The sequence below is a fragment of the Nyctereutes procyonoides genome, unplaced genomic scaffold (genome assembly GCF_905146905.1).
Source record: "Nyctereutes procyonoides isolate TBG_1078 unplaced genomic scaffold, NYPRO_anot_genome, whole genome shotgun sequence".
In the NCBI taxonomy this organism is placed as follows: Eukaryota; Metazoa; Chordata; class Mammalia; order Carnivora; family Canidae; genus Nyctereutes; species Nyctereutes procyonoides.
In genome coordinates this window covers 27,892,623-27,916,241 of record NW_026575125.1, presented here as the reverse complement: position 1 = coordinate 27,916,241, position 23,619 = coordinate 27,892,623, and the positions used below count along the sequence as shown (strand labels likewise).

At 36.1% G+C, this 23,619-nt stretch overlaps 1 protein-coding gene across 6 annotated transcripts in view; it reads left to right on the top strand.

Annotated features, from left to right (window-relative positions):
* DMD (dystrophin) overlaps positions 1–23,619 on the top strand; it is a 2,039,779-nt gene that overhangs the window by 556,089 nt on the left and 1,460,071 nt on the right. For all 6 annotated transcript variants that reach the window (XM_055339022.1, XM_055339018.1, XM_055339021.1 and 3 more), the window contains 2 exons: positions 8,987–9,175; positions 9,889–10,070. In XM_055339022.1, the coding sequence (XP_055194997.1) occupies positions 8,987–9,175; positions 9,889–10,070 (371 nt within the window). The remainder of the gene's footprint in view (positions 1–8,986; positions 9,176–9,888; positions 10,071–23,619) is intronic.

The window sequence follows — 23,619 nt, the reverse complement described above, 5'->3', positions numbered from 1 at the left end:
GTTCCATAACCACTTGTTTAATTGGTTTCCGGGTAAGATTTTTTTAAAAAATGTAAATATATACATAACACACATACATATACAGATGATACACTTCTTTTATCTTAAACAGAGCATACTAAGCACAATATAGCATTTCTGCAAGACATTCTGTGATAATAAAGAAAATCAGCTTAGCTGATATTGAAAATGAAAGGCAAGTAATAGGAATTGTAGAAGGTGTGGGATTCAAACGATGGGTTTGGCACATGTCTTCCTTTAGAAAATAATGATATTGGCTTTACTTTTTGCTCATCTTCCTCTGTCTTATAAAAGAGAGTTGGTACCAGCACATGAGTTGTGTCACATTGCTGCCTTTCTGTTGTCCTCTTCTTCAGTGTGATATCAGTTTCTGTCCTGCAAGCATTGTTCAGAACTCTCCATCTAATTTCTGACTTACTAACATTATGGAGTCCAGGTATTATTTTTTAGTGGTTTCAAAACCATTGACTCTGAAATTGTGGAAGTGAAGAAAATAAAAATATATACATATATAATTTTTCAAGGCAACATTGATTTGCTGAACTATAATCTGAATGGAATGGCATTGAGCATCTCTTATCAACATTTCCTTTTAGCTTTCTTTAAGTGGACACATGTTATATACTTGGCATAAGACAACTTGCAATATAGTTGCTGTTTGTAATCAAAATCCTTCCAAAGTGACTAAGGAGATTTGAGATTAGAATGTTAGTTCAAGAGCTTTTTTTTTTTTTTTTATGAACCTGAGCTATAACTTACCCTAATCAATCAATCTATCTTTCTTTTCTTTCTTTCTTTCTTTCTTTCTTTCTTTCTTTCTTTCTTTCTTTCTTTCTTTCTTTCTTTTGAGATGTAATTATAGTATAACATTATATTAGTTTTAGGTGTACACTACCTGCATACAAATGATGATTCATGATATTGGAAAAATGATCACAGTAGTCTAATTAACACCTATCACTACACATAGTTATAAATAAACTCTCTATATATTTTTATTTTAAAGTTTTATTGAGATATTTTGTGAAGATGCTATTTCATAGATTCTTCCTTTTTAAATTTTATTTAAATTTATTAATTAGCATAGAGTATATTATTAGTTTCAGGGGTAAAATTTAGTGATTCATCAGTTGCATATAACACCCAGTGCTCATTACATCAAGTGCCCTCCTTAATGCTCATCACCCAATTACCCCATCTCCCCATCTTGCTGTTTCATAGATTCTGAACTCAGTTTCTTCATCAATAGAGATGTATCAAATTGTAAAGATATGTGTTTGTAATACCAAGTCAACTTGGTTTGACATCACAGAAGAGCAAATTACCTTTGTGACCTTTGGCATATTCACTTTTTCTGCTCCCAGTTCCTCATACCACTATTCTCTGTCATCTTGATGTGTTGTGGTGAAAAATGACATAGTACACGTTAAGTGCCTAGCAAATTGACTGACACTAAGTGCCCAATAAATAATAGCAGCTGTTGTTATTGCTTTTATAGATGTAGTTGTTGTTGTGATTGTTGTTTTAATATCACCGTAACAGCAGACCATAATTTTTTCTAAATCTTTATTAGAGCTTAACTTGGATCAGAATTTCAGGCACAAGCAATATTAAAAATCACCTATTTAATGGTATGATTAGAGTGAATTGTGCGTGTACAGTGTTGCATGATGGATTAATTTTTCATAAATCACTTCTGTAATCATTTTTTATACTTTGAATGATACCCTGGTTTACATGTTGTATCTTTGAGGAAACACAGTGGAAATGTGACGAGAATATTTCCACATACTAATCCTGGTTCCTGTGAACTGTTCTCTTGTTATTTAGTAAAAGAACCACTTGGTTATCCCTCTGTAATCCTTTTGCTTTCAAATAATCTTTCTCTGAAGAATAAAAAGATTATAGAATGCACCAAAAAATTCACCATTCATGCGTCAACTTGACTCTATAAAAAAAAAAAGTATGACACATTTAAAGGAGCTAAGTGTTAAAATTTTCAAATGTTCTTGAAGTGTTTATACATCCAAGAACAATAAAACTGTTTGTATCTAGGTTAAAACTCATATCATGTTTTAAGGTTGCATTTGGGGAAGTTGCCAAAATAGATTGGTTTCAACAGAAATATAAAACTACTGAGTAATAGATTGTGCCCTCTGGAAACGTCCCAGCTATTTTTTAAGAGCTTTGTGGTTTGCTGGATTGCTAGTTTCACTACCTATATGTAGCCATTTGATGACTTATCTCAGTTTGAATTGCCAAAATCATGCTTCTAAAAATACACACAGCTCATTCAACTGTGTTTCCTCATAAAAGTCATTTGCCATTTCAATGAACATTGGTCCCCAAATACAGGCATTGTAGAACATTTCTTGGAAACTAGAATGTGCTTAGCATTTTATATGCGTCATCTCATATAATCTTTGCAGCAGTCCTATGGAGATATATTTTTATTTTCCTTGTTTGACAGATGGGGAAACTGAGATGCCTGGAGGTTAAATAACTTACCTAAGATCAGACAGATAGTAAAGTGGGTTTTAAAAAAAGTTATGTACAGAGTAGTGTGAAGGCTGTTGCTCTGTATTTTATGACAACATTTTCTATCACTGGAAATCAATTTCCAGACATTTGTCCTAGGCATTGCAGGATTAACACACAGATTCATTTGTCTTCCCTCCTTAGTTAATTTTCTCCTCTCTACTCTTCCACCTTTATGCAATAGCAACATCTGCAAGGAACGTAGGTGACAATATCTGGAGGTCTTCATGCAAAAGTGCAGTCATTAAGCCTCTGAAGTATGTGGATAATGTTGGATAAATTTTAATGTTCTTGATGTTGAAAACCACCAGAATTATTTCATCCATCCATTGCGAGGCCTCTCATCTGAATCATTATTTGCCCGATGTACTGCAGAGAAGCATAAACCACTGTGATAAAGACAAATTAAAATAAGATTGAAGCCTGGGGGGAAAAAAGTAGTTCCAGTGGATGATACTGGCATCTTCATTCATGAAATGATTGGTATTGCTTTCTTATGCATAAATTGTCCATAAAAAAGGAAAGATCAAGTTTCCTAGAAAATTTCCTTTGCTGCCATGGTATGTATGAACTAGCTACAAGCTTAGGTGAAATATAAAATACTGTGGCAATGAATATTTATTTTGGGGAGCTGAAACCAAAAATGTTAGCCTCTCTACATATCTCTATGTAAATTCTAAATTTACATTTCTAAATTCTCTGTTTCTAAATTTTCTGTTTGTTGGGGGAGGTCATTGAAAGGACATTGGGGGAGGCCTGTTGACCCCTGAGCTGGACCGTGGCAAGTGGAGGTCCCTCGTCCCCTCACCCCTGCCCCTATCCATGTAATGTGTATTCCACTAGCCTTTCCCACTCCTTGAGCTGTTCCAGGGATGCAGCCTTGAGAGAGTGATGTGATATGGAGCCCATCTAGACAATACATGTGACTGGACCCTGTTAAGATCTGTGTATAAACAAGGCTTGTATGTAAGTTCCCTTGCTTATTAAACTTGCCATCTACCAATCTGGAGTAGTCTGCCTCTTTATTTGGTCTTTCCCTGCCCTCCACATACAGGGATCAGTTTGGGATTATGCCTGGGAAGCTCCCAAGGAGCTTGGGAACCAGCATTGTTAGAGATGGGTTTGTAAAGAATATGCTTTGTTTCAAGGGTTCTATTAAAAACGGGCAAATGGGGATCCCTGGGTGGCGCAGCGGTTTGGCGCCTGCCTTTGGCCCAGGGCGCGATCCTGGAGCCCCGGGATCGAATCCCACATCAGGCTCCCAGTGCATGGAGCCTGCTTCTCCCTCTGCCTGTGTCTCTGCCTCTCTCTCTCTCTCTCTGCGACTATCATAAAAAAAAAAGGGCAAATGTGAAATTCAAGTACATTTCTTCTATTATGGATTCACTTGTGCTGAAATTCTAGAATGGTTTCTAATCTTGTTTCATGAACTATATGAAATGATTTTTTTCGTCTTGATCCAGAACATATATACATACACATATGTACATAGATACATATATATGCATATCTGAAACAAAAATTCACTAAACAGTATTAATCCTTAATATAAATAACACAGACTAATATTATTTACTTTAATTAATTTAAGATAGAATATTACTGGTCATGACCCATTAAAATATTCCTGGTCATGCCCCACTAAAATGACTTCATGAATCACTGGTGGATCATGCCTAACAAATTTGAAAAATGGTTGTCTAGACAAAGAATTACTCAGAGCCCAGCTGACAATTTTGACTGTAATCATCTATATATGTAGAGGTGAATTTATGGATGTAAATAATGATTAATTGAATTATTTGTGTTACTTTACATAGCTTATTCATGTTTGAATTTAGCTTTAATAAGATGATCTTTGCAAAGTTTTTGTTTTATGAACATCCTCAGGCAAAACTTGTAGATTCAGAATTTATGAGTACTAGACATCATGTCCTTGACTGTAAAAATTTGCCTTTTAAAATTATCTCCAAAATTTCAAGCCTCTGTAAATATCAGTAAATCATGAAGTGTTTATTTTATTTCTATTGAAGTGTAGTTGGCATACAATATTATACTAGTTTCAGGTGTACAACTGGAGATTTGACATTTATATACATTATGAATTGATTACCATAATAAGTCTAATTACCATCTGTTACCAGTGTTATTATATTATTATTGACTGTATTCCCTGTGCTGTCTTTTACATCCCCATGACTTACGCATTTTAGAATGGGGAGTTTGTACCTCTTAATCATCTTTATCTATTTCACCCATCCCCTCCGAAATCCCGTCTGACAACCACCAGTTTGTTTTCTGTATTTATGAGTCTGTTTCTGTTGTGTTTTTTAGATTCCTCATATAAGTGGAGTCATACGGTATTTGTCTTTCTCCGTCTGACTTATTTCATTTAGCATAGTACCCTCTAGGTCCATCCATGGTGTCCCAAGTGGCAAGATTTCCTTCTCTTTTATGCCTGAGTGATATTCCGTTGTGTATATATGTCACATCTTCTTTATCCACTTATCTAACCATGGGAGTGTTTACTTTTCTAATCCAAATTATGCATTGGGAGAATGTAGTTTTGTGTTGCTTGAGTGATAGTGCTGTTTACAATTTATCATTTTGAGAAGATATTTTGAAATCAAGATCACTAATGATTTTTTGAACTTTTATGTAGGAGCTAGGTTGATGTCCAAGTTTCAGAAAGGTTTGATTTAATTGATGTTTACTCTTAGAAGTTTTTTGAAAAAAAAAAGAAGTTTTTTGGATCATTTTTTGCTACAATAATTTTCTGGCTTTCAGTCTGACCAGTGACTTAAGAAGGTAAGGTGGAGCAGATTGTGTTTTGTAATGGTTCTTATGCATATATCTTATATCTATATCTTTATCTATCTATCTATCTATATATATATATATGTAAATACAATAATAATTACAGTTATCTCATTCTTTATTGGGTTCTTACACAAGGTCGGGCATTCTGCTAAACACTTTATATACTATTCTTTAATTCTTACCACAGTCTTCTTAGGAGAGTAATATTGTTCCTGTTTTACAGAGGAGGAAACTAAGGCTAATGATAGGGCTAAGTAACCTTCCCAGGGTGACAAGACCTCAGGCCAGAGATAAGATTCAAACATTGACTGCCTCCAAAGCCCCCAGGTTTTACAACAGCATTGTACTGTACATAATAATAAAGCACCTATCTCCTCTCACCTGTAACCCCGAGGAGCCAGAATAGCCAGGATTGAATTGCACTTTTTTTTACCTAGGTTGGCTGTACAAGGTGCAGTACAACAAAAAATGAAATACAGAACCCTTTTCTGAAAAAGCAGGAATGAAAGTGCTGTTAAAATTAAAATATAAAGTCATTTCCTTTATTCCACAGTCTCTCTTTCCTGACTTGCCCTTGTGTTTTTTATTTGCTGTTTAGCTTTATACTGAATAAAGAAAATTAAAATTTTAAAGTATTAGCATGAGTTTTACTGCTCATTGTTACATTCTGTAATTGCAGTTGTAAATGCAAATATAAGACCAGGTAACTCATGCAGAATCACCAGCACTACACAATTTGTATTTCGTAGCTTGTACGTGCCTATGTATTTCATTCTTAATGTGGAAACACTGCAAAAGCAACTTAGCTGTTTTTATTTTACTTCTTGATAGGTGCACATTCTACTAATACTGTCAACTTTCAGCATTCTGATGAGTAAGGAAGTATTAAAAAAAAGAACAAGGAACCATGGGTTGTTGCCCTTTCCCTTTCTTTCTGTGCCATCAATTTCAGCCTAAATGGTTAGTTAATACAGGAAAGAAAGATGAGTAAGAAAGGATATTGAAGAGCTCTTTAGTTCATGTTTTCATAGAATTGCCTTCTTTCTGCGTTTGAAGCAAGTTCAGGTTCACCTAGAAAGCATGAGTTCCTGGACTGTTAGTGCCCTCACTCATTCATAGACCTACTTACCCTGTGCTCGTGTTTAGTATTGCTAAATCCCCATATCTCCTGTGTCCATCAGCATTCTCTGCTCATGGAACATCAACAACACTGTAAATGGGGGTGGACATACATATTGAACTTTATTTCCTCTGTACATGTGCATACTTTGTCACCTTCTCAGGCTTCACTTGTATTACTCATGTTCAGAGATAAAATTATTAAGGATATTAAGATGGTGAAGTCAAGAAGCAGATAAAACAAGCAAGATGTCCTTCTTGGACACCTTGTCTTGGGGCACTGTACAGCTACTCAGGTTGCATAGCCATGAAGCTGGTCCTACTCAGATTGTATAGCCATGAAGCTGGTACATCTCCCAGGGTTCCTTTTTGGGACTTTTCTCCTTTAAATGCTGACTTTGATATTTATTATTCATAGCAACTAGGAGTGGAAAGAAGGGATACATCATTGAATTTGTTCAGACCCCTAAGACCTTCAGAAATTTGCCTTGACCTGGAGGTGGGCCCATGCAAATAGCTCTCTCAGGGTACTTATGCTCTGTGTGAAGTCCTAGAGTTGTGTGATTTTGACTTAGTATGACATGTTTCTGCCAATTCTCTAGAAACAGATGCAGAGCACATCACTTGATGAAAATATCACACCACACACCTGCCCCTGTGTCTTTTCATCTTAAAGGACTTACTGGTTGAAGAAATTTATAATAATAAAGTTTTAAAGTTGGAGCGTTTATCAGAAGAGCACAGTTAGGTTTGTGCTGGCAGCTCAGTGGGGTAAGGCCCAGCATTGGGAGTGACTAGAAATTGAAGACAAACATGTCTGAAGAAAGCCATGGAAAGGATGAATCTTTTCCTTAGGCACGATCATGAAGTTTCCCATGTAGCTTCTGGGTGTTCTACACTGAATTTTGTTTCCTTTCCAGAACCCTGTTTGTTAGGGCGCAGGACTTGCTTGCTGTCTTTAGGGGTGTACAGAAAATTCTCCAAATATTTCTCTAATATCTTTGTTCCCCTTATCTATGTCAGCAGTTTGTCTGTGTCCCTTACTTCAGCAGGATTTTTGAAGCCTGGCCACCTACCACGAGTACACTCGACCCAAAGAAAAAATTCACGCAGATGTTCTTATTTGCTCAAATTCTAACCATTGACAATTGCCCTAATACTAAAGCAGCCGACACAGAGGTTCGCCCAAGAGTTCTGTCCTGTCACCTGGTAGTACTGGTCCTATAGTTTGTGGATCCCTGCTAAAATGGCAAGGTTTAGAAGTCAGTATTCTATCCTGGGAACTCACTGCCCTCTCCAGGCGATGATTCTAATGTCACCATCACTTGGAGCGAGGTAGGGAGAAGGTACGGACATGTATGATGCTCCAGCTACTCCGAAGAAATCTTTTCTCACTAGTTTTCTCCATTCAGTCTCCATGCTTTTCTTCTTCTCCACCTTGGAGCTAGGTAGAGGTTGGTGGGCCCAGAAACCCGGTCCCCTCTTAGCAGTGCCTTCATAGGCGGCCTGGACCTTCTCTTTAGAATCATGGCCAGTTTGTTCCTGTTGTTCTCAGCTCTGTGGTTACAGGAAAAATTTAGAGTTTCAAGACAACTGTTGGGAGTCTTAACAGAACACTTAACAGCCTGCCAATTATTATTATTATTTTTAAATATTTTATTTATTTATTCATGAGAGACACACAGAGATAGGGGCAGAGACACAGGCAGAGGGAGAAGCAGGCTCCATGCAGGGAGCCAGATGTGGGACTCCATCCTGCATCTCTAGGACCACACCCTGGGCTGAAGGCGGCGCCAAACCACTAAGCCACCTGGGCTGCCCACATCCTGCTAATTAAATGTGGAAGCAAAGACTTCATATTTTACTTCTCCTAAGATAATGTCTTGCTACTGAAACCATGGCCTTCTGGAGATAAAAGCTTGATTTATAGAAGTGATCAATCATACTGTTAGAAATTTCACATGTGTGAATGAGGTGTTTCTCTGTACATTTTACTTTCTCTTCCCACTTATTTTCATACTGATAGCTTTTCTGCCATTTACATTTTCAGATATTTTATTCCCAACTCTTGGGAAGAGATGTTTCCTTGAATGCCATTGCAAAAGTATGTAAATATAATGCCAATAATGTATATATGTAAAGGATTGAAAACATAAAATGAAAACAGTTACCTATGGATGGACATTAGTAGGATTTAAAATCCAACACGAAGAGATGGTGTATTAATTCACTCCTTATGGTAATCCAGGAAAGCTTTAATAGATTATTAATTTGACATGGATTTCAAATACCATGTGAGAATTTGTGTGTATATTTGTATGATGTTAAAATGCAGACCTGCTCTTGTATATGTCTGCTGTCCTCATCTCTGATAATGTAAGTGGACATTTTTAGCATTTTAAATATTTCATTCCATTTATCGTGTAATGTACTGGAACCATCTGCAGAGATACTAATTATATAACACCCAATTTATTTTATTGTTTAGCATTTGGAAACTCCTGAAGACAAGTCATTTGGCCGGTCATTGACAGAGACCGAAGTAAACCTGGACAGTTATCAAACAGCTTTGGAAGAAGTACTCTCGTGGCTTCTTTCAGCTGAGGACGCACTGCAAGCCCAAGGAGAGATTTCTAATGATGTCGAAGAAGTGAAAGAACAATTTCATACTCATGAGGTACAGTGAAACATGGACTTCTGAAACAATGCCCATGACTTGTCATAATGGCCAAGTCTCTCCTGTTATCTCAGTAACTATATACGATCCTTGTATTTGGAGAATTTAGTTTTTATTTTGAGATGGAAATGAATAACTTTATGAGCACAACATTCTATCAGCCAGCATTTAAAGTTCTGCCTTGAAGGGTGATGCTTGAAGTTGCTGAGATCTGATTTTGCCAGTGACTCGTGGCAGGGATACAAGAGCTCAGCTCCCTTCCCCTGGGTGGAGGCAGGGCTGCAGTATAACTCACACTCCAGAGTGCCATGTCCTATCAGGCAGCTCTACCTACAGGGGGAGACTTTTCCTGAAACAATGCACTTGCTTTCTGCCCCTTTCCTGTCCTGTTTTCTACTACTTTGGCTCCTTGGCAGGTCTCCCTGGGAGCTCCCCCCCACCCCACCCCAGGGAGCTTTTAAGTCATAAATTCCTTGCACACAAATCCCTATCTCAGGCTCTGCTTCTGCAGAAGGTGACCTAAGCTAATAATTGTCCTTAATTCATATTAAAAACAATATTGGGTTTTCTTAAATAAAAAATGAAATCCTTTCACTGGGCATTTAATTTAAAAGGCCTACAAATTTAAGAATTGCAAAAAATAAAATAAAATTAGAAATCCTTAGGGATTGATCTAAAGTTATCAACATTTTTTTACCTTCTTTTCCTCTCAGGGATATATGATGGACTTGACATCCCATCAGGGACGGGTCGGTAATGTTCTCCAACTGGGAAGTCAACTGATTGGAACAGGGAAATTATCAGAAGATGAAGAAACCGAAGTACAGGAACAAATGAATCTCCTCAATTCAAGATGGGAATGCCTCAGGGTAGCTAGCATGGAAAAACAAAGCAAGTAAGTCTTTGTTTTTAATTCCTAAAAATAGGGAGTTTTGGAATCTTACTATTATTTAGGTGCAGTTTCTTGTTTAAGTTGGGATCCTCAGTTTGTTCCTAAAGCATGTAGCTCAGTTTTAGGGGATGTTTTGGTTGGATTTTGATGTCTGTTAGATTTCATGTTTAACATTTGTAATTAATGTGGAGCTGTTGGGTAGAAGGACCGTTATCTGCAGAACTCTGCTTTAAAAGTTGCCAAAAATGGGTGTCATGGTTAACATTTTCTCAGTTTTCTCCAAAAATTAAAATGTGAATATGAAAGGCACAAAAGTAGAAAAAGGAAGCCATGCACATAAAATCACCTATTAGGTACAGTTGACAGGAAATTTCTCTTCTGAAGGAAAAGCTCTCAAAATATTAAATAGTTTCTCATGTGTTTATGGAAATCCTCTTGAAAAAAATGTTTCTCATTTGTGTTTGGAAATCCTTATGTGAGCACCACATGGTTGTGAATTATTTTAAGAATATATATTGACTTTATCCAAAAAGAATTTTTGAGACATTTCTGAAAATGGCATATTTCTTCTAAAGGTAACAAGTAGATCTCATCATTCTGGAAGTGTTGCTTTGATTTATATTGTTAGGTGTGTGTATTCATGTAGAGCCTATTGAGACAAGATAGATTTATTTTTAAATGGGAAGAAATGAAGTGCCAACTGTGGATTTGAATACATTAAGCTAAAGAAATTGTCCAAGCGCCTTAAGTTTACTTAGCTATTATTTATGAAGATTAAAAGCTTTAAAATAGGACCAAAGAAACTCATTAGATATGCTGGGAAGATTGCTATTTCAGTACTAAATTATAGTGTGACAATAGGGAGGGGGAGAAACACATTTTTAAACTCATGTCTTTTGAAAGAATAAATAAAGCATAGATAGGATAGAATTTTCACAAATATTGGTATTCCAAACCGGGAGATGCTAGTCTATGCATCCTGACATTTTCCCCCGTTGTGATCATTTTGATTATGGCAGCGAATTCTGGAAGTAAGAGTTACACCAGCTGTATTATAATTCTTGAGTCTGTTCCATACACATGCCCAAGGGTCAACTAATTTATCTCACCCATTTATCATCATAAATTATAAAATGTAGAGCCTCCTACTTGTGGCCATATATCCCAACCTTCTTCAGGTTACAACTTCTTTTTTTTTACTGATCTGTGCAACTTAAACAAAGCAAATTACCTCCATTGTTCCTCAGTCCTTTTTTTTTAAAAAAAAAATAAGACTGAAAATATGACACCAAGTGTTCATGCTAGTCAGTTAATTAATTGCAGTTTGAGACCGAGTTGCAAGAGAAGGTAAATTCAACCTAAAATTAAAATCCCAAATTTTTAATTTTTAAAAAAGTTTAATTAAAAAACATTTAAAAAATAAAAAATAAATAAAAAACATCTTAAAGGGATATCTACCATTAGATTTTAATTTATTTATTTTTATTTTTTTAATTTTTATTTATTTATGATAGTCACAGAGAGAGAGAGGGAGAGAGAGAGAGAGAGAGAGAGAGAGAGAGGCAGAGACATAGGCAGAGGGAGAAGCAGGCTCCATGCGCCGGGAGCCCGACGTGGGATTCGATCCCGAGTCTCCAGGATCGCGCCCTGGGCCAAAGGCAGGCGCTAAACCGCTGCGCCACCCAGGGATCCCTACCATTAGATTTTAGATGACAGTATAGATAGATACACATACATGTATGATAGTGCACACATCCATATTTATACACATACATATACACACACACATACCTACATATGTGTGTAGGTATGTGTGTAATTTCCTCACCCCCTTCCCACTGGAGGATGGAAAAGCTAAAATGGCAACATCAGTCCTTAGCTAAGATTGACATCAAAAACCAGTTTACCTTGAGGAAAGATTTGGGCACTTTGGTTTTAAACACTTTGGTCTGTGTTTAAGCTTCTGGAATGATTATTAGTAAGGCGAGGGGATCCTCTTAGCATAGTTTTTGCTAACACATAGAGTTTTGAAAATGAGACACCAATAGGGAACCACCTGTAGCACATAGTCTTTACTGGACAATTTGTTGAAATATCTATACACAAAGTATTATTTTGCAAAGCAAAATCAGAAATATTTTGTGAGTTTGTAAAAGTAAGTCTTCCATACCACTTTCACTAACTTTGTGTGTTCATGCATAAAACCTATTAAATTCTAAATGAGATAAGCCATTATGCAAACTATGCTGGACCTGACTTCAATAGATTTTTTTTTGAGAAACCAAAAAGCTAATTATGACAATAGAATATTGTCAATATTTAAAAAAATAATTCTAGGTTTTATTTCATGCTTTTATAACTTGCTACCTGCTCACTTTCTATTATCATGACCATATTGATGACGCGCTTCATATGGAACATTACCTATTGTTTCCACACTTATGGTTACCATGGAGTAGGAAGGCATGGTAAGTTGCTAGTAAAGATAAATGAATCAGTCTACATTTCTCATCTCTCTCCTTTGTAAAGACAGAGTGTGGATAGACCTTATCACAAGCCATGATACCTGCCTAAACATAACTTTAGTGATGAGAGGAATGGTGATAAAGATTTGTCTAGACATAAGAGATATAACTGAAGCCATGCTAGAATTCTCAAGTTGTGATCTTATAACAAATGTAAAAAAACTAGTTGGGAATAGAAATAAGCTTATAACTAAGATCTGCAATTATTTACACTTGACAGTTATATATATTATCTACCAACATATCTAACAGCAATAATAAAATTATATTTAATGCATATTCATTGAATATATTATATATATTGTATATAATTTTATGTATATTATATATATATATATATATATATATATATAACATATACAAAATTCTACAAACACACGCAAGTCTTAACAAATATTAATGGAGTGCCTCAAGATACAAGATACATTTCCAGGCACTGAGGATATAATATTTGGTCATGAGAGGTGAAGTCAAAGATCTCTTGAAGCTCGAGAGGCTGTTAAGCGCACACACACACACACACACACACACACACAAGAGAAAGGAGGGAGAGGCATCGCTCTGTTATAGTACCTTTTAATCTTTTCAGAAAACTTATTTGTATATGATACTTAGCCTTTGTGATCCAAGAGTGTTATTACCAGGGTATTACCATTTAATTTGAATTTGAATGACAACAGATGAGGAGAGTAACATTTCAGGCAGAGCACACAGCCAAAGGCCCTAAAATAGGAACAACTGGCTTATTAGAGGGAGCAGAAGGTTAGGGTGAGTGGAGAATTGCAGGAGGGCAAGTTAGATGGCCAAGGTATGAGACAGGGTAAAAAGAGAGGCAAGAGTCTCCTCTTGTATGGTGGTGTCAGTCAGGGTAAGAGATAAGGGCTTCGAGTCCTAGCATAAGTGCAAGAAAAAGCCACCAGAATATTTTTTAATTAATTTTACTTTACTCATTTTAGTTTTTTAAAGATTTTATTTATTTATTTGAGAGAGAGTGCATGAGAGAGACAGCAGGAGCAGGGGCAGAAGGAGAGGGGGAAGTAGGCTCTCTGCCAAGCAGGGAGCTCGACATAGGACTCAATCTCAGGACCCTGAGATCATGATGCGAGCTGAAGGCAAACGTTTAACCAACTGAACCATCCAGGTGCCCCCAGAATGGTTTTTTAAAAAGATTTATTTATTTATTTGAGAGAGAGCTAGAAAGAGCACAAGTGGGAGTGGGAGACAGAGAGGGAGAAAGAATCTCAAGCATATTCTGTACTGAGTGCAGAGCCTGACATGGGGCTCGTTCCCATGACCATGAGATCACGACCTGAACCAAAACCTAGAGTTGAACACTTAACCGACTGTGCCACCCAGGCGCCCCACCACCAGAATGTTTTAAGTAGGGGGGAGACAAGTAAAAGAAATACCAGTAATGCCACTGGAGGAATAGAGGACAGTAACAAGGTCAGTGCAATAACCCAGGTAGGAGATGCCATGTCTTTAATACCTGAGTATAGTCTGCTATCTTAGCCCAACAGCTAATTTATAAATTATTTGTGCTCTATTTATTTTAGTTCTCTTTTTGCCTTTTCACAGTCAGGATCCTTTTTGCTTTGAAAATAGAAATCCTTGCCTCATACACATAGATGTTAGCCATGTGCACAGGTTGTGCACAGGTTGCATCTGGGAAATACTATTCATCCCATAAACCATTAATATTTATCAAACAAAACAAGGATTTTTTTAAAAAAATAGAAGTAACAAGATGCTCTTATTTCTACCTTTCCCCACATCTACTCTGATTTGCCTGAGGGATAAGGTTTACTTTCTTAAATACCTATTTATGTGAATTAGGGTAGCATACTTCCCTTTGTGATTCCTAGTAATTGATAAAACAGCAGCAGCTCTACTGTGTACCTGGCACACCTCAAAAAATATATTGGCTGAGATAGGGTATGAAAAAGTAGATTGTGAATACAAAATAATTATAAAATGAAAAGAATGATCACCATTGTAAATAAGATGACTAGCCATGCGCTAATTATTTTAGCTATACTGTGGTTACTACTTTGCCTCATACATATTTTTCTCCATCTTATTATAATTGCCTTGTTCATTGTTTCCCCAAAGGATATGATTATGGGTGTTTTCTCCAGGAACAAGGAAATGTGTTCAGGGTGATTGAAATCACATTTAAGGTTGAAATTTTATAATCAAAACACTTAGAAATGTTTCATAAGGAGCATGTCAGTATGAATAGATAAAGGGGATGTGGTATATATATATATATATATATATATATATATATATATATATATATACACAATGGAGTATTATTCAACCAGCAAGAGAATGAAATCTTGTCATTTAAATTATATGGATGGAGCTAAAATGTATTGCTAAGTGAAATATGTCACTCAGAGAAAGACGAATATTATATGATCTCACTCATGTGGAATTAAGAAAGAAAACATGAACATAAGAGAAGGGGGGAGAGAAGAAAATAAACCATAAGAGACTCTTTTTTTTGTATTTTTTTAATTGGAGTTTGATTTGCCAACATAGAGTATAACACCCAGTGCTTAACCTGTCAAGTGCCCCCCCTCAGTGCCCGTCACCCAATCACCCCAACCCCCCGCCCACCTCCCCTTCCACTACCCCTTGTTAATTTCCCAGAGTTAGGAGTCTCTCATGTTCTGTCACCCTCAATGATATTTCCCACTCATTTTTTCTCCTTTCCCCTTTAATCCCTTTCACTATCTTTTATATTCCTTGTATGAATGAAACCATATAATGTTTGTCCTTCTCTGATTGACTTACTTCATTCAGCATAATACCCTCCAGTTCCATCCACATCGAAGCAAATGGTGGGTATTTGTCGTTTCTAATGGCTGAGTAATATTCCATCATATACATAGACCACAGCTTCTTTATCCATTCATCTTTCGATGGACACTGAGGCTCCTTCCACAGTTTGGCTATTGTGGACATTGTTGCTATAAACATCAGGGTGCAGGTGTCCCAGCGTTTCACTGCATCTGTATCTTTGGGGTAAATCCCCAGCAGTGCAATTGCTGGGTCATAGGGCAGTTCTATTTTTAACTCTTAGAGGAACCTCCACACAGTTTTCCAGAGTGGCTGCACCAGTTCACATTCCCACCAAGAGTGCAAGAGGGTTCCCCTTTCTCCGCATCCTCTCCAACATTTGTTGTTTCCTGCCTTGTCAATTTTCCCCATTCTCCCTGGTGTGAGGTGGTATCTCATTGTGGTTTTGATTTGTATTTCCTTGAGGGCAAGGGATGCGGAGCATTTTCTCATGTGCTTTTTGGCCATGTGTATGTCTTCCTCTGTGAAATTTCTGTTCATGTCTTTTGCCCATTTCATGATTGGATTGTTTGTTTCTTTGCTGTTGAGTTTAATAAGCTCTTTATAGATCTTGGATACTAGCCCTTATCTGATAATGTCATTTGTAAATATCTTCTCCCATTCTGTAGGTTGTCTTTTACTTTTGTTGACTGTTTCTTTTGTTGTGCAGAAGATTTTTATCTTAAGTCCCGAAAGTTTATTTTTGCTTTTGTTTCCCTTGCCTTCATGGATGTATCTTGCAAGAAGTTGCTGTGGCCAAGTTAAAAAATGGTGTTGCCTGTGTTCTCCTCTAGGATTTTGATGGATTCTTGTCTCACATTTAGATCTTTCATCCATTTTGAGTTTATCTTTGTGTATGCTGTAAGAGAATGGTCTAGTTTCATTCTTCTGCACGTGGCTGTCCAATTTTCCCAGCACCGTTTATTGAAGAGACTGTCCTTTTTCCAGTGGACAGTCTTTCCTCTTTTGTCAAATATTAATTGACCACAGAGTTGAGGGCCCATTTCTGGACTCTCTATTCTATTCCATTGATCTATATGTCTGTTTTTGTGCCAGTACCACACAGTCTTGATGACCACAGCTTTGTAGTACAACTTGAAATCCGGCATTGTAATGCCCCCAGCTCTGGTTTTCTTTTTCAATATTCCCCTGGCTATTCGGGGCCTTTTCTGATTCCACACAAATTTTAAGATGATTTGTTCCAAGTCTCTGAAGAAAGTCCATGGTATTTTGGTAGGGATTGCACTGAACGTGTAAATTGCCCTAGGTAGCTTTGACATTTTCAATATTAATTCTTCCAATCCATGAGCATGGAATATTTTTCCATCTCTTTGCGTCTTCCTCAATTTATTTCAAAATTGTTCTGTAGTTTTTAGGGTATAGATCCTTTATCTCTTTGGTTAGGTTTATTCCTAGGTATCTTATGCTTTCAGGTGCAATTGTAAATGGATTGACTCCTTAATTTCTCTTTCTTCAGTCTCATTGTTAGTATATAGAAATGCCATTGATTTCTGGGCATTGATTTTGTATCCTGCCACATTGCTGAATTGCTGTATGAGTTCTAGCAATCTTGGGGTGGAGTCTTTGGGGTTTTCTATGTAGAGTATCATGTCATCGGGGAAGAGGGAGAGTTTGACTTCTTCTTTGCCAATGTGAATGCCTTTAATGTCTTTTTGTTGCCTGATTGCTGAGGCTAGGACTTCTAGTACTATGCCGAATAGCAGTGGTGAGAGTGGACATCCCTGTTGTGTTCCTGATCTTAGAGGAAAGGCTCTCAGTGTTTCCCCATTGAGGATGATATTTGCTGTGGGCTTTTTGTAGATGGCTTTTAAGATGCTGAGGAATGTTCCCTCTATCCCTACACTCTGAAGAGTTTTGATCAGGAATGGATGCTGTATTTTGTCAAATGCTTTCTCTGCATCTAATGACAGGATCATATGGTTCTTGTTTTTTCTCTTTTTGATATGATCTATCACGTTGATTGTTTTATAAATGTTGAACCAGCCTTGCATCCCGGGGTTAAATCTCACTTGGTCATGGTGAATAATCTTCTTAATGTATTGTTGGATCCTACTGGCTAGTATGTTGTTGAGAATTTTTGCATCCATGTTCATCAGGGTTATTGGTCTGAAATTCTCCTTTTTGGTGGGGTCTTTGTCTGGTTTCAGAATTAAGGTGATGCTGGCCTCATAAAACAAGTTTGGAAGTATTCCATCCCTTTCTATCCTTCAAAACAGCTTTAGTAGAATAGGTATTGTTCTTTAAACGTTTGATAGAATTCCCCTGGGAAGCCACCTGGCCCTGGACTTTTGTGTCTTAGGAGGTTTTTGATGACTGCTTCAGTAACCTCCCTGGTTATTGGCCTGTTCAGGTTTTCTACTTCTTCCTTTTCCAGTTTTGGTAATTTGTGGTTTTCCAGAAATGCATCCATTTCTTCCAGATTGCCTAATTTATTGGCTTATAGCTGCTCACGATATGTTTTTAAAATCATTTGTATTTCCTTGGTATTGGTTGTGATTTCTCCTTTTTCATTCATGATTTTATTCATTTGAGTCTTTTTTCTTTTTAGTAAGGCTAATGGTTTATCTTATTAATTCTTTCAAAGAACCAACTCCTGGTTTTGTTGATCTTTCTACAGTTCTTCTGTTCTCTATTTCATTGAGTTCTGCTCAAATCTTTATTAACTCTCTTCTGCTTGATGTAGGTTTGATTTGCTGTTCTTTCTCCAGTTCCTTTAGATGTGAGGTTAGCTTGTGTATTGGAGTTTTTTCCAATTTTTTGAGGGATGCTTGTATTGTGATGCATTTCCCTCTCAGTACTGCTTTTGCTGTATCCCCAAAATATTGAACGGTTGTATCTTCATTTTCATTAGTTTCCATGAATCTTTTAAATTCACCATAAGAGACTCTTAACAAAAGAGAACAAACTGAGGGTTTCTGGAATGAGGTGGGTAGGGGATGGGCTCCATTGTGACGAATATTAAAGAGGGCACGTGTTGTGATGAGCACTGAGTATTATATGCAAGTGATGAATCACTAAATTCTACCTCAGAAACTAATATTGTTCTGTACACTAGTTAAAATTTAAAAAAAGAAATATCAGTAAAAAATTAAACGCCCAGATGAGCTCCCCCTTCTTCCTCTTTTTACTCCATTTCCATTTGATTCTTATTTCTTTCCACTACAATTCTGATACCTTCATAGATGTGAATTGATGATGAAGCTAATATGGTAAAGGAGTTTCTTAAGATACCTCTAGTCCCACACTACTGCAACACCAACTTGCTGCTATTGGTCCATTAAAAATGTTTAACGTTGTTTTTGAAAGTGGAAAGAAAAAACAAAGTACCACTGATTTCATGGTTAAAATGATATAATGAAAACAGGGCAAGGTCTGTTGATATGCTCAAGTTGGCAAACTTAAAAGGACTAGGTGAAATGATTTTTGTTTTGATCCCTTTTATGCTGCAGAATACCCTTTGGGTGGTGGGAGGTGAGGGAGAGAGAAGAAAAAGACAAACCTTCCTACTGTGGAAGTGCAAGAAGACAATTGGCACAGGGACAGCAAAAAATCTTCTTCTCTATGAATAAACTAATTAATTTGATTGAAAAATGCAACCTGCAGAGAGAAAAAGAGATTTACTGACATTTCTACAAGGACTCATAAGATAAGCACAGCAAGTTCCATCAACTTCTCTGATAATTGTAGTTAGGACATGCAGGGGGAACCTGAAGTCTTTGTTATGGTGGGGGAAGAAAATGAAAGCAAATCCATAAGGAGGCCACAGGAAGTTATGTTCTCATTTCCATCAGCAGGAGAGATACGAATATTATCTGAGTGAAAATACCAGCTATAACATGGTAAATAATTGTGAATCACCATCCATGCTTTGATTGGAGAGAGAAATATGTCTAGAAAGTCTGGTTCTTTTTTTTCCCCACATATCTGTTCCAGTCTTGATATGAGATAACATATGTGAGTGAATAGAACAAAGGAGATGCTGAACAAATAGTGGGGTTTCTCCCAAGTGAAGTGGCTAAGATATTGCATAGATGAATATATAAATGAATGGATGAACAAATGAATTAATTTCTTCATATAGTTCCAGTCCAACACATGAATTTGTTGCAATGAACATTTTAACAGTGTGTAATCTCAAACTCTTACGTGTGATTTTTTATCACCATTTTGTTAATTCATTTTTAAATTATTCTAGTATTGAAACGAGAATTTCTTAGAGATCAAGATGGTTCAAGAACCAACCGTAAGAACATTACCTGAGAACTTATTAAAAATACAGAATCTCAGTCTTCCCTCTGATCTACAGAATCAGAATCTGCAATTTAACAAGATCCCAAGGGATTCCTAAGCCTATTAAAGTTTGAGAAGCACTGATCTACTTGAAACATTTATGAAATAGTATAAATCCATATTCCTTCTTTGTAGAAGACAATGTGAAAGTACTGACAATTAATTACTGGCCTAATAAGCAGCAGTAATTAACATACAGTAATTTGGTCAGGTTCAAATGTATATGACTGACCATCACAATTATTTCTGTAAGTAATGTGCAGTTAAGATGTGGACAGTCCTTGTTCAAATAACAAAAAGTATATGACTTTTACAATTTAAATTATAAATCGGAAAGCCCAATCTCTGGAATTGATCGAAGTGAGGAGTAGAAAGTAGGATTTTTTTAAACAATGCTTTTTCACAAAGATAAACAATGATAATTAAGAATTAAGTTTAATCATTCATTCATCCGTCTCACTAACAATTCTCATCTATATCCCCAGAACTGTTTTAGGTACTGGGTAAATATCAGAGAACAAAGCTAACTCCCTCCCTTATTAAGCTTGCATTCTTAGTGGAAGAAGACAGTTACAATATGTATAACATACCAGATGGTGATAAATGATAAAAAGGGAAAAGAATCAGTGGATAGATTTAGAGAAGGAAACACTGTGTGTTGTTGTATATTAGGTAGTCAGTTAGGGAAGGCCTCTCTGAGGAGGTAATATTTAAGGAGAGCCCTAAATGAAGAAAGGGAAGAAGCCATGCAGACAGCTGGGGCAAAAGCAAACAAATGGAAAGGTCCAGAGGCAGGAGTACTCTGGCCATGTTTGAGAAACAGTGTGCTGGAGCTGACAAAAAGTAGAATGATGTCATTGTGATTTCTGACTAGAAAATGGTTCAAATTAAATTAATAAACTATCTCAACAAGGACAGATGTTATGGAAATTGGTATTTTTATAATCTTAATCTGATATTTCTGATTGGGAAACTGTTCATGTTTTTGTATTATGTATTATGTTTGATTGATAATTAAATGATGCCACTTATTCATTCAAGAAATATTTATCATGTGTCTAGTATATGCCAGGCTCTATGCCAGATGTTATATAGTGACATAATTTTTTTAATTTGAGAGTAGGCTTCTTTTGCCATATAAATGAATGTGGTCTCTGAGTGTCAACATTCCCCATTCTTACTAGGGATAATTTAAACAATCTTCCAATCATTTTATTTAATAGTAGTTCTTGGTTTGTGATGACATCTGCGTTTCTTCATCCACTTTGTGAGTATTTAATCAGGAAGATTGAATTGAAGGTTGCCGTAATGTATTTGCCACAAGAATCTTTTGCATCCAGCCATGCAGCTTCTTTATTATGTTATTGTGACTTTTGAATTTATGCTTTCAAAATGCAAATGAATTTGTTTGCATTTTGAACTTTAATCTTGCTCTGGATAGTTGAAGAATATCAATAATTAAACTGTTGTTGAGTTCTATGGATGGAGGAATAAAATAAATCAGGATTTTGAGAACAATGGTGCATTTTTGTTTCACAGAATCCTTTTTAAACACACTATATCTCACATTCCATTCAGTGAACAAATAAATATTAATATACATTTAATTTTGAGGGAGGGTTGAAATTTTTTTTTATTCCTAGTTGTTGGAAGGGGAACTTTGCAGATGAATTCTTTCAGAAATATTTATTGTGAGGTTGTAGACTAAAAACTGTGGCCTCCAAGATCAGGTTGCAGGATGTGATATAATAATAATTTTCAGAATTAGTGGGAACTTTTGAAAAATGTACATGTCCTGGTTTCCTTGCTTTCTCTTTTGTCCCAAGACAGATGTCAGCCTACCAATTGGGAGTGATGGTGCTATGGAGAAGAGGATGGACATATTCATTTTAGTGGGAAAAAGCCTCTTTATATGATTCAGTTAGACCTTTACCTCATTTCATTCTGTAGTGGAAACTATACTCATAGTAGTATACTGGTAGTAGACTACTGTCACTGTCAGGCTTTGTAGCTGGATTTTTTAAGGTATGATTGGGACTTGGAGGAAAGAATATATTTACTGAAGCAAAGAGGTGCAGGGAGGCAAGGAGAGATGAACCACGTACACAAATGTAGATGGTTATACTTTCATAAATTTAGAATGGAAATTGCAGACTGGGGGTGGATGTAGGGGTAGTAAAAGTGGTAGGATAGAGGTAACAGTGATGGTGAAAGTCTTACATGTTTGGGGTCATTGTTTTTATTGGATTCTTGGTTTTAAACCTTATTATTCCCAGGCATTCCTTGAGCTTTGATAAATGTCCCAAACCTTGGGAGTTGAAAACTGCTAATATGATGCTTCATATGGCCCATTCATTACTGCCATACAACAAAAGCCTTTACATATGTTTGTTTATGCATTACTGAAACTTTGCTTTAAAAAATCAATATTGCTTTACAATTTTAAAACAATATGGGGTTTCTTTTACTTTGCCTAGAATATATCATATTTTCTGATTCCTACGTTTAGTGAAATGTTATAGATATTTAAAGTATCTGGTCGTTTATTTTACCTTGTCACCATATGTTTGAGGGAAACTGGGTCTTGGTGTATTGTGGTTTCTATCATTAATGTAAATCTTATGTTAAGAGCATTTGTCTCAATAGTTAGAACTGTACTCTTCATTTTTGTGAGAAGAAAGAGCAAAATTATCCATTAATGACAATCTCTATAAGATCCCACTAAACTACCTTCTTTCCTTGTGTTTTTATATTGTGATAATCACTGATATAAATGAAATGAGGACTAGATATAAAAATAATCTCTAAAAAAACTCACATTAGTACAGGCAGTATAGCATAATGGTGAAATAGGCCCCAGAGCCAAACCTGATTCCCGCTTTCCTACCTTCCCTTGCTTGCCCTTTGACCCAGGTAAACTTTTGTTTCCTTGTCTGTAAATTGAGGCTAAGATCAGTTCCTGCATCATTAAAATTAATTATAGTAATGCCTCTATTGTCTGACACATGATAAATGTAATTTGTTATTCATACATAAAATTATATTTAAATGTCCCACATTCCACAAGGTTAAAACTACTATTTTAATAGATAATCTACTACTTATATAGTATAATTCATTTTAAAATAATTTAGTAAAGACATTTTTATATGTCCTAAGCCTGTCTCCCTGTCATCTCCTTGCCTCTGGTTCATGTTAATCCTGATACAGTCATGCTGCCTAGGCTCAGCTACCCAAAAGTTTGCCACATGTGAAAACTCAAGGGCTGAAGTAAAAAATTTATGCCTGAGTCCCAAAAACCAACACAGTCATTTTCACCCCTGGATGTTCACTGGAATAATGTATCTGGATATAAATTCCACTAATTTACCTTTTGGTGATAGTTTCAATAAAAACCTGATGTGTAAAAGTCACCTTCATTGATCCCTTGCATAATAGGGTAAATGAAACAAAAAAGCCATGCAAGGGGGTTAAAATAACTACATATTTAAGTATTTTTCAGCATTTCCAGAGCACTGAGTTATACATAAACAATTCTTGAGCTAAAATCAGAACTATATAATCTAGTCTGTAAGGCCATTTTGCTGGAGATTTTCAAGCCAACAGTTTGAATAAGTAAATAAATTAATTTTGTTTTTTTTTCAGTGTGATTTTAGTTACTAAATGGCATGCATTTGAGAGTAAAAGGTGCATTAAAATTTCAGTTTCTCTAATTCATACAAATAGCCCTCCCTTAAATCACATATGTAGGTTTTATTGATAGCTGAAATCATATGATTGTATTTTACATGCATAACATGCTACTTGAACATCACTGGGGATTTTTTTTGTAATCTGTAAATTCACATTAATATTTTACCTCCTTTCAT